Below are 12,397 nucleotides of genomic sequence, written 5' to 3' on the forward strand. Positions count from 1 at the left end.
ATTGTGAAAGCGACACTAGTCATTCTCACGACTAATATTTGCACAGTAATGAGGCCAGAGATTAAATCATGAGCTCAATTAGATCTATGTCATGTTTACTCACAAAGACCTTCCTGATGATGTGCAGTACTTTACCGATAGCTCTGCTTTCGTAACTGGGATTTATTGCTCAAATAAATCAGACATACATTACCGGAAATAATAATAATAATAATAATAATAATAATAATAATAATAATAATAATAATAATAAAAGTACTCTGGTAAATCTTTTAACAACACGAATACCTTAGTTGAGATTTTTACGACTGACGTCACCGCGCTTTTTACGGCTCCGCACGACGTCACCACGCATCTCTTCCAAACAATGCTCAGGAAAAAGCCACGTTGACGATCCAGACTTGAGTGTAGTCCACATTTTTCAGGCAGAATAAAGCGGGAACTGCTTTAAAATTGAGGCTCAGCTCCTTTCTCGCAGCAGAGCCCCACATCTGAGCAGGCAGCATGTCATCGCCGCCGAAGGAGAAAATCGAAACCAAAGGCGGTCATCTCCCTGCAGGTAAAGCTCCCTGTGCTGTGGTTTTTTTTTAAGCCTGTTATGAATCTGAAGGCCTTTTGTTTGTGCAATGTCTCAGATCAAAAAAGGAGAGAAAAGATCACATGATGGTGATGATTAATACTTATGCAACCCTTACACTGGCAGATGCCTCAGACTATAAATCGTCTGTGCTGTCCAGATTGCGTTTAGAATAATGTGCCGTAATTATCTTTCGCACATTCCCCTACTTCCTGATTTGCGTGGGCTCTTGCAACATCACACTGCTGACATTGTAGCGACTGGTGAGGATCGCCGGCCCTTTAGAAATGTTTTAGTTTCAATGTTGCCGCTAATGGCTGCTGAATGGCGGGCGGTGACGTGGAGGCCATGGGCTCGAGGCTTCAGCCATGTAGGCTGCACAGAAACGGGAAAAGGTGTACGTGGACATAAGCAGTAGCAGGCAGGGCAGTGGGCCACAGCAGCTGCAGGACTGATAACACAGTAAGATAACCAGTGCACCTCGCACCCAACCTGTGATCAGCGGGAAGCTCACAACACACGCATTAACTTGTAGTGTGTGAGGCTGTCCCAGATCAAGGACAACCACAGAACAGTCGTCCAGCAACTGCTACAACCGACCTCTGTGCAAGTCACAGACATGATTATGTCAGCATTGAACAAAATTCTTAAAATTCATTTATTTTTGCTTCTTCAAACGCTGGCTATAAAATAAAAAGGCCTAAGTCACCTAACTCTCCAAACACAGCTAAAGTGGCTTTTTTAATCTATTTGAATTTCCTGTTTTGATAGTGAGAGCTTGAACAAATTCTCTCAGCTGATCTGGCAAATCACTGCATACGTGTTCTGTCTCTCTGTGTGTGGGTGTGCTCCAGTAAAGGCAGGCGGTATGAGGATAGTGCAGAAGCACCAGCCAACTCCTGCTCCAGAACCACCGCAGAAAGATGACAGCGAGGAGTACATCAGCAGCAGGTAATGCGCTCGCTTTTGAGAAAGACCCGAGTAGTCGAGCCATCGCTCGGGTAGAGGGATCTCTTGAGGTGACTGTAAACCACAGAAAGTCAATCAAAGGACCATCAAAACCACCACAAAAGACCTACAAAGAGACGGAAATGGCATCAGATATGTGCGACGTAGCCACAGTGACGCATAACTATCAAAGCGGCAGGCAAAACAAATACAGAGATGAAATGACTGCTAAGTTTTTGCACAGATATGCAAAAACTAAGCATTATGCAGGCAAAATGAAAGATGAAACTGCATGATAAGACACTAAAAGGCTGCACGGGGATTCAAGACGAAACTAACGCACAGTCTTTCAAATGTGAAAGGCTTTGTCATGTCATGTGTTTTTGTTTTTTTAATAAAACCTAAGTACATACATATTTGTTAGTCTGTGTGCAGCCTTTAACTGTGGTGATTTGTAAATTGCTAATCACAAACACGCTCTGCAAATTGCCAACCAAGGCATTTAGCGGCTTTCGTTTTTCCGTAAGGCTGTACTGTAGGCAGTTCCGCGGCAGACTTTTCATGTGTTGTCGCCAGCTAATTCAGTAAACAACATAATTACTGCATAATTACAGCATTAACTCGAACAGCCTATTCAGCAGTCGCTATTGTTTTGCCATAAACAGGCTCGGTTTTAATGTTTTACATCACGCTGGCTCTGTTTGCGAGAGACAATAATTGTTCCGTCTCCGCATTAGCATGTTCGTCTTTTGTTGCTTGAATTGCATTGCTTGTGCTGAGGTCTCTCTGCTCTGCAACGGCGTCGTTGCAAGTTGCTCCCTTTTTTCCGGGTAGCTGCGTGTGTCTGTCTTTGAATGTGTGCTTGTACCCCCTCCTATATCTCCTCAATATTCATAAGGGTACGTCAGCTGTGTGCGTATCGGCACAGGTGGCATATTCTCACCACATATCTGTGTGTGTGCGTGTGTGTGTTAATGAGAGGTGGTAAATGGGAAGTGACAGGCAGTGCACAGCAGTGAGCAGGGTTCAAGAACATTGCCAACTGTCAGGAAATTTTCTGTGCACTACTTTCCACACGTACGCACACTAAATGACATATTGCATGGTCTTCATCTGCAAAGCTGGTTGGTTGAGTCTTTTCCTGTAATAGACTAGCATCAAGCCTGTCAGCACCAGTAAGTCATTTCCTGCTGCCGTCTTCTCTTTTCTGCCAAGATGACGGGTGGTAATAATAGAGAGGGCATTAAAGTTTAAAAATTGAGGCCAAGTATTTATCGCAAGTACAAAAAAGCATGCAGACTGCGCTTTATACCTGTTGTAGATGGTGATCGGCGCTATTCCAGCTTAGCAAGTATGTACTTCCTTATTTTGTCATGTTGTTTGAGAGTATATAAAAACAAACTGCTTGTCACCGGTGCAGTGCAAAGGATCCTTTATGATTCTTTATCCAGTCCTGTTTGCATCATCTCCTTGCATCGCATCATGACTTTAGGACTTGCACAGTTAGAAATACCCAAACAACAAGGCCTCTTCCAGATATTTGCCTGCAGAGCTTACAGTGTAGAAAGATCACATCTTTTTGCACTAATTAGGAAAATGGAGCATTTTCTTCACCCACTGCGACCCTGCCCTGCCCGCTCTCATCTTTTGCTCCGCAAGTTCAGGTGCACGTTCTTCGTTGTGATCTAAAGATTACCTGTCAGCACATCTACAAAAACAGAGGCAGAGTAGGTGCACTCACTAAATACAATCACTGCAGCTCTCGGTCACACGCACTTCTGTCGGTCCCTCTCTGTGTCACGCTGATGGACGTCTAGCAGGTGGCTACTGGGTAAATTTCGTATTAGTTGCAGCCAGTGGAGCGTTGTTGTCGGGGGAACACCTGCCTCTCCCAATCTAGCTGAGATGGACAGATGAAGCAAGGAAAGAAATAGGCGGCTGGGATTATGGAGGGGAGAGGATTAGGATAGGAGGGGATTATTATCGTATGGTAAGGGGTGCTGTGGCAGTATGAAGATAGGAAAAAGGACAGGTAAGAGATGGAGAAGGGGTGGAACGAGTGGGAAAAGGCCAGAAAGGGGAAGCAAAAGCTGGAGCTTCCTGCTCCATAATCGTGTGAAAGTGGTTCTCATAAGCCATCAGGAACCACTATGTAAAACATTCAGGTACAGTGTGATGTACATTACAAGAGTAAGAGAAGTTTAATAGGGGTGAAAAAAGTCCCACTCGGTGCGTTATGAACTTCTTGCACATCTTTCGGATGGGACTCTCAGCTGAATGTCTATAAACTACATGCCAGGTGATCGGCTTTGTGTCGGATGCACTACAGGTTGTGGTGAGAGGGGGATATGTTCCAGAGACTCGGAAAAAGATCGACTCAGTCGCTGCACACATACACTGTGCGCAGGAGCTGTGGTGAGATGTGCAGTAGGTTGACAGCTCATGGTGAAAAGTTGAGAGGAGAGAGAGGGAGATAAGGGGGGAAGAGGAGGGAAGACGGGCAACAGGCATCAGTTTCTATGGCAACCAGCACCTCGCCCACGGCAACAAACTTCCTGCTCTGCTGAAGCAGAGAGAGAAATGGGTGGGGTAGAAGTAGCAGTGGCTTTATGGCTAAAAAAATAAAAAGGTTAAAGAAAAACGTCACGCAGATGGATTATTGCACAGGTCTACATTTGACTTAACAGTTGAGATTTCTGACTCTCCGTCACTCTTTTCCTCCCCTGTTCCTCTCTCTCTTTCCTCTAACTCTTCCCCTCTCCTGGCACTAAGCCTCCCCAAGATCCCACGCAGCTCTCTACTGCCCCCTGCAGACTCATTCTGCCTGTGAACGCAGCCGCATTCCTCCTGCGCACAGAAAACCAAAAAAAGAGGTCTTTGTCACTTTTGATTTCTCCTTCTCTCTGCCCTCCTGTCGTTCCTCTTCACCGTGCAGATAGAATAGATTACAAAGGTGTCAGTAGTCTAATCTGAAGGATAATGCTTTTGTGCGGTATCTAGATCAAGGATTCAGGGCTTGCCATGGTGTGGTTTTACTAATCTCTGATTAATAAGTCTTAAACAGAGTGACTGTTATCTGTTTATCAAGTGTGACTAAAACCTGTCATTAGTGTTTGTCTGCAGCTGGTGATTATGCAGTGGCTGCGGACAGCTTGCAAATTACAGGAAAAATCGGAACCCTTGGCCCTGCAGTGAGGAGATCCGCGGCTGGGAGAGGCATTTGTTGGCACGGTTTAGGTCCGCTTGTTCCATTAGAGGGGAGGGTTGCTTCAAATCAATACGGAGCTGCTGCCTGTGATCACCTTTATGCTCTGATGCAACATGTCTATCTGGAAGGGAGTAGTCTCTTCCAGAATGGCAACACTCCCCTCCACAGGGCACCAAGGGTCAGCGCGTGGTTTGATCGTGGTTTTTCCCGGCTGGGAGTTGGCATTTGGGTGGGTTGCATGACTTCGGATCTAAGCACAGTTGGTGCATTTACAGGAATAACGATGAGTCTACGTTGCCTGTTATTTGTGACCATTTGATTAAAAATATACGTTGTGCATGAGAAAATGAAACCAATAGTAACAATTTTAATGAATCACCTTTGAATTTGGCTAAAGCCTCTTTGAGTTGGTCCAAAAAAACAAAACAAAAAAGCTGAAGTAATCTGACTTGTACGGTGTTGCCTTAACAGTCACCAGATCAAACCAAACTGGAGAAGACCTCCGCCGTCATCAAATGAAAGAATATCGTTTGATAAAACATGTCCCATCCCCAGAAAACCAGTGCCAAGGTGGATTTAAACTGTTCTGGTAGCACATATTGGCCAAGGATCTAGGAAAAAAGCCACATTCCAGACTTGAGCGTACTCCCAAGGAGAAAAAAACCAAAGTTTTGTGTGTTTAGCCAGTCGAGTAAAAAGCTTATTTTCTTTGAGTCCGATCAAAAACAAAACTCTTAAAACCTGAAGGAGCCAAATGCTTGACTGTTTTACAGCTTAACCCCCCACCGCCACTCCCAGTTTGTCTAGACATGTCTTATCTGTCTGCTGTCTGTTGTTATGATGCCCTGATGCCAGGAGCAAGAGACACCCTTTGAAACAATATCCTTAATTCTATGCACTGACCTTTCTCTTAAATCTATTTTTTTTTTAAATATCTCTCACTTTATTGTCTATTGTATAATATTTCAAGATTTCACCTCAAAGTGCACATTGGAGAGGGATACTCAGTACAATACAATTTGACTGCCCAGCATGAGTCCACACTGTGTCACTATATGAATACATATCCAACTGAGCATTGCTATTCACTTCAACCCAAGTGTTGCATCTGACTGTCGCTTCAAATGAGCCAGAAGGGCTAAAACAACTCCTGTACCTATGTTACATGTTTTTATTTCCAAGTCTATAAGTAGAGTTAACATCCAGGATAAACTGTTTGAGTTGATCTTCTGAAAAGCACTTTTTTCCCTTTTCATCTTCACTTGCTGATTTACCCTCCACCTGCTCCCCAGCTAGCCTTAAAAACATTTAAAAATCTACTTCCACGACCTCCTCCCATCTAACTTAGTGTTGATTAGAATAAGGAACACTTGCGGTGCTAATGTGCTACATTTTCAGTTAATTGAATTGCTAATAGAGAACCTCTCAACCTCGCTTTTTGACAAGCGGCTAGCATGGAGTAATCGATGATATTCGACGTATCTAGGCGTTAATGTAATACCAAGGTGTGAATTTTCTCATTAAGATGAGTGCCTGGATGTTGATCGGTGAGTTCGATGTTTCACAGATGTGTTGGAAATCTGCAACTGTTAATTGGATAAGTTGTGCGCGAATCATAAAAATATTTTTTTTTTTAAAGAAAGGAGCAGATGGGTTGAAAATGTTCGTATTTTGACTGCTGAGACTGCAGTTTGAAGTGTGTGTCCAAAACTTTTCATCTTTTTTCAATCTAAATTAGGCCGGTAATGAGGTAAGCTGTAAGCTGGACATGCTTGCTGCTATAGTTAATGTCCTTAAGTGGAGTTTTGAAGGTGGCTAACTTGACTGCACTTTTAGCCGGAGGGGTGACTATGCCGTAAAATTAGACGGCACTCGTTTGTCATGTCAAGGTCGATACTTACCTCGGGTTCCGCATTCCTCCTCCTCATCTTTTTCTCTGCCTCCATCCCTTCCCTCCATGTCTGAGTGAGCGCTCGCCTGCCTCTCTCCTTCATCCTCTTTTACTCTCCTCTAACAGTCTGTTATTATATAGGTATTTCACTCCCTGGTTCTCTCTGTCCTCTTTCTCCTCCTCCTTCTACAGTACTTTACCCTTCATCACCTTTCTTTCCTCTCTGTTCTCCTTTTTCTCCTCCTCCCTAAATCTTTTTTCTTCATCTTCATCATCAGGCTTCGCTTTAGCTCTCTTTCTCTTTCAGAGGTTTAGTTTTCTTACTCACTCCTCCCTTCCCCTCTTCCTTTCCATCTAGAAGCTGTGAGCCTCAGTGTTTGGCCAGAATGAATGGGAGCTATTTAAGCTGCTGGCAGGTCCATCCGGGGTGTGTAGTGTGTGTGTGTGTGTGTGGGTAGGTAAGTGGGTGGGTAGGTGTTGGAGGTTTTTGGCACCTTTGGGATGTTCCTTATTTATTTGATGTAGGCAAACTTGTGTAAATGTTGGCATAAAGTATATGCAGACAGCTGTGCTATTGACCTGGTTTAAAAAAAAGTAATTGTCCTTTCTAATTTCTCTTTTCGGTCTCCTGTTTTTTTCTTTAAAGTCCACCGAGGGCCCCTGTGATTGTGTCTGGAGTGGTTACAAAGGTAAGACACACATTTATACAGACCACCAGTGGTGTTGAAATAAGCATTATAATGTGGTTTATATCTGGGACAGGGGTTCTACAGGGACCATAGAGGCTCAGCAGAACAAGACAGAGAGATGGGAGAAAAAGCAGGGGAGGGAATGAAAATCGAGAAAATACTGGTGCCAAATGAGATGAGGGAAAAATGGCTTATCTGTTATTTATGAATCTGGTTTAATAAAATGTGGTGCCACCGTGCAGCGCCAAAACCTTCTGCAAAAAAGACCACAGAGTTGAAGCTGCTTCTCTGACACACTCCCAACCAAAACTGGAAATTGCAAGCTGCACATTAGCTAGTAGTTCACTTTGCTGCAAAATGCTGGGTATTAACCACACATGACTTTAACTGCATCAGTCTCAGAGTCTGTTTAGGCTTTTACAGCCTTGACCTGCTGCTTTGAAAAGCGGGTCAAAGTCTGTGAATAGCTGTTTGTGTTTAATTCTTTTTGACTGTATGTGTGCGTGTGTCTGTGTGAAAAGTGTCCTTGACTGGCTGGATGGCTTCGTTCCCCGCTTTGTGTGTGTGTGTCAGACCAGGCAGATTGTTTGCGGAAGATTGCAGTGATATCAGAAGGTGGCAGGCATCCCATTTATCCCCCGATCCTCCTCTAGCCTTCCCATTTGCCCCTATCACTGCCATCAAGCCCAGAGGCTAGCAGTGCACAAAGCCTCAGAAAAGCCTTTTAAGAGTTAAGTGAAACACTTCAGTGTGTGTGTGGTCTCCAGAGTTTTTTTCCCCCCTTTTTTTAGCTTACAAAAAAAGATGCCTCCTGGCTATGTACCTTCAATTTTTCTTTCAGTTGCTGAATGTGTTTCTAAAATGCATTTTTTTTATAATAGAACTATTACCAGGAAGTAAAGCATCTAAAGAAGCTGAAGAAGAAGGTAGAAAAAAGGGAAGAAATGCAATTACAGGTCTAGCAATTATTAAACGCCCAGAGTAAGTTTTTTTTCAGACTTTGTTTCTTCTTCTTACCTGTAATCAGATCACACCACAAAGTCTGTACACCCATCCCCCCCCCCAAAAAACTGTCAAGAGTCCTGAAACATAAGGTTTACACATGACCCTATGCCATCCTGTGAAAAACTAAGTACACACCAATAATTTAGTAGCTTTCAGAACCAACTTTAGCAAGAACACCTTGAAATAATGGTTTTCTGACTGACCATCAGTCTCTGACATCATTGTTGAAGAACTTTGCTTCTGGTCTTTGACGTCTGCAGGCGTTCAGTTGCGCACAGCTCTCTTAAGATCATGATGAGGTCTGGACCTCCTTGGGTCATTGCATCACCTTGATTTTTTCTTTTTCAGTCATTCTGTTGTAGATTTGCACCTGGGCTTAGGATCATTGTCCTGTGCATGACCCAGTTTTGACCTTTAGCTTTTGGACAGACGGCCTCACATCAGACTCTAGAATATACTCCTGTATACTTTGGTATACAGAGACGTTTATAGGTGACCCAGTGACTGCAAGGTAACCACGTCATATGGCTCCTAAACGAGCCCAAATCATCACCCCTCCAAGTCATCATTGTGCTTGATAGTTGGCATGAAGGGTTCGCACTGATATGCTTTGTTTGGTTATCATGAGATGTGGTGCTATGCATTATGGCCAAACATCTCCACTTTGATCTCTCAGCCTAAAGCACATTGTTCCTTAAGTTTTACGGTTTGTTCGTTCGCATACTGCAGCCTAGTAAAGTCCTCCAACATGAGAACAGGCCTTTTGGGCTTGATGATGTTTATTACAGACATTTTAATCTTTAATTCGATTAAATATCTGAAAATAGGATACATTTTTTGTTGATTTTTGGCATTGTCATTTTAAGAGATGCCAGTCACCCTCACTTCTTTTCACAGCGTGTTGCAATAAGACAGTTAATTTGTTAGATTCCCTCCTATACCTCTGCAGTAGGATGGAGGTATTCGCGGAAAAAGCTTTGAGCTTCAGAAGAGAGTGAAGGGTAATTGGAGGTTAATATCATCCACATCCCCTGGAGTCAACTCTGGAATTTTCTTTAAATAAAAGAAGCACACACATGCACACTTTGTTTGTGCGCCCACCTACACACAAACACCATCTTGCTGGAAAACCAGTGCACAGCCACACGCGCGGTGAAAAGAAACCCCCAACACATTAAGCAGAACGGATTAGGGTCAGGCGAGGATGGGGTGGGTGAGTAAAGTTCAGCAAGAAGCTCAGAAAGACAGGCTGTGTTTGTTTGTAGAGGGTTGATTAAAAGGGTTATATAACTCCGTCCATGTGGACATCCTAAGAAATGAGGCTATCAAGGAACCATGTGTTATGCTGTTATTTTTATGATGGCGTAACATCCACATATGGTAACATCTGGATGAACGAGAAGGCATCAGCAAATTGCCAGCTTAAATAAACTCAAAGATTTCAGATGGAAGAATTAAAATGGCCAGTAATCCCGTCAGTCACACACACACAGCAGTGGACTGTATGTGTTAACTCTGTGCTTTTCATTCTTTCTTTGAGCGCTTAGTTTTACAGCTTTAATCAAGCTCACCAGCCACCATCAACCTATATAACTGTACAGTATATAAAATCTCCTATTCACACCCATGCCTATATGCAAGTCCAGTTTTATTGCTCAGAAAGCAAAGCATAAAGAGAAGGCAACAGCAGATGGAGCAGGTAGAAGAAACGGGACAAAGAAATGAAACGCTGGCAGAGATAGAGAAGTAAGGAGTGAGGATAACAACAAAAAGAGGACGAAATCCAACTGTGATTCTCCTCTAAGTTGCTGATTAAAATTCCCTGACTTGATCCGATTTAGAAACAGGAAGGCTATTTATGTGCATTTTTCTTGGAATAATAGATTAAACCTGGAGAGCAGATGAGGGCTCCATACTGTACCTGTCATGCATCTTCAGGGGGATCAGTGGGAAAGGATTTAAAGGTCCAGATACTGTATCATATCACGCAGGGATAAAGTACGCAAACCTGGTTATGAACTGAGTTCTATACACACACATACATTTTTTCAGTCCTTTAGATTGTCTATGATGTTGTTTTATCCTTACACTACTAGCCTTTTGGCTTAGCTTTTCTTTTTGGTTCACAACTTTGTCCTCATTTGCTGTTTTTTATTTGCTGATTTATGTTTAGGGTGATAAGGACTTCACCCCAGCTGCTGCCCAGGTGGCCCACAACAAGCCCCAGCCTGGTGTTCCCAAGCTGCCCCCTGCCCAGCACATCAACCAGCACATCCACCAACCCCGCAAGTGAGCCAGGCGCCAATCTACAACCAAGCCACCAAGCTACTAACTCCACCAGCCGGCCTTCCAAATGGAACAGATAGGATGAAGACAGTTCCCCACCAGGCACAGATCTCCTCTAAATGAAAAGAGTAATTACATATTTTGAGAAATTTGTCAGTAACAAGACACCTGAAGTCAGTAACGCTTCAGTGCAAGTCCCACTTTTAATACCACTGCTGCATTGGTGCCGCTCTAGTAGCTCTGCACTTTAGGGTTCTCTCCTTTTGAAGGATTATTTTCCACTTGAATAAGTCTTAAGGTGATATAAACTGATGAAGAGTGTTCTTAAATTTTTCTCTTTCAAAAAAAAGAAAAAAAGAAAATCAAATATAAACAGAAACCGATCTCAGATCTGAGTCTGTTTGGGGAACTTTGACAACATCCAGTCAATCACAGCAACCTCCCAATCAGCCCAACCAAGTTCACAATATGATCCTTTGATCTTTGCAAAAGAACCAATCAACAAGTTAAGGAGGTGGATCCCTGTTTATTAACCCTCCAAACCAAAAAAAAACCCCCACAGAAAGCAGCTTTTGAGTGTATAATTCAGCAGCTTTGACAAGAGAAAGTACGACTAGCAAATTACATGACAGCAATAACCAATCATTAGCGCATTAGTGCTTAATTGCATTCCATTTGACCTGGTCAACCATATTATATATTAATGCTAGAAATGTCTAAGAGAATAAGCGATGTAATGTTTGATTGGCCTTCATTTGAAATTTTTGAATATATTTAAATATTACAGATATGTTTGCTGTAGTGAGGCCATTACCCAAGAAGCTTTTTGTTTATGCTTGATGTCATCAGTCGAAATGCGAGCACATGCTAACGAAGCTTCTGAGCCACAGTCGAACCTCTTGAGCTTTTATCACCGTTTCCTCCCAGTGTGCCCGTTCTTACCTTTATTTAACAGAAAGGAATCCCTCACAGTTGTTATCGGCCTCAGCTGTATCGGTATTTATCGTTTCCCGTAAACGTAACCTGTTCACAGTAAAACTCTACCATCGGTGCCTCATCGCTTAGATTTTGAAGATGCGCAGACTCATTGGTCTCGTGTTTATTTGTTGCAGAATGAAAGTGCAGCGAAATATGTAATGAAACTTAAAGAGTACCACCGGCTGCGGCATGCTCTGTGACTGCATTAACATTAGCCCAGATATCACAAGGGACTTAATTACAAGGTGAACAAAGCATTACAGAGAAGCAGTTGAGCAAAGAGCGAGGCGTTAAACTGTCAGATGAAGGTGAAAATGGGAACATTAAAGGAGAATAGCACAGGTGTAACAAAAAAGAGCACTTTCTACATTCCATACAAAAAGCGTCGAAGCAAAGACATTTCAGCCACGCGACTGTTTATCGGCGTACGATGAAGATGCAGCACGTTTATCGTTACTCGGCTCAAAACGTGTCAGAAATGTGTACAACCTCCCGAAAATCCAGATTGGGTTTCCCGAGAGTGATATGCTTCAATACACACAGACACACACAACACCCTTTTCCTTAAAACCCACTTGCGCTCTAGTGTTATTTGTTGCAACACTAATGTTCAGGTTTCCAGGAAAGAAACAAAGAAAATGATGTTGCCAAGAAGAAGTGATTTCCTGTGTTAATTTAATTCAATTTCAATTTTTTTTTTCTTCTCAGTACTTTCTTTTCTTGAATTGTTCAAATTGTAAAAAGTCATTGAGTGGACTTAGGCATTAGGTATGGTTGTCATAGTAAATAAAGATATAGACTATCTTGAAAAACAA

At 42.8% G+C, this 12,397-nt stretch overlaps 1 protein-coding gene across 2 annotated transcripts; it reads left to right on the forward strand.

Annotated features, from left to right (window-relative positions):
* Positions 1-343: 343 nt before the first annotated feature.
* Positions 344-12,397, forward strand: LOC116328283 (death-associated protein). Of its 2 annotated transcripts, XM_031750028.2 has the most exons (4): positions 344-559; positions 1,432-1,528; positions 7,271-7,313; positions 10,492-12,397. In XM_031750028.2, the coding sequence occupies exons 1-4, from the start codon at positions 505-507 to the stop codon at positions 10,609-10,611; spliced, it is 315 nt and encodes a 104-aa protein (XP_031605888.1). In that variant the 5' UTR covers positions 344-504; the 3' UTR covers positions 10,612-12,397. The 2 variants fall into 2 exon arrangements, with proteins under 2 accessions (XP_031605888.1, XP_039473329.1); XM_039617395.1 differs by lacking the exon at positions 7,271-7,313.

Source organism: Oreochromis aureus, linkage group 9, assembly GCF_013358895.1.
Source record: "Oreochromis aureus strain Israel breed Guangdong linkage group 9, ZZ_aureus, whole genome shotgun sequence".
In the NCBI taxonomy this organism is placed as follows: Eukaryota; Metazoa; Chordata; class Actinopteri; order Cichliformes; family Cichlidae; genus Oreochromis; species Oreochromis aureus.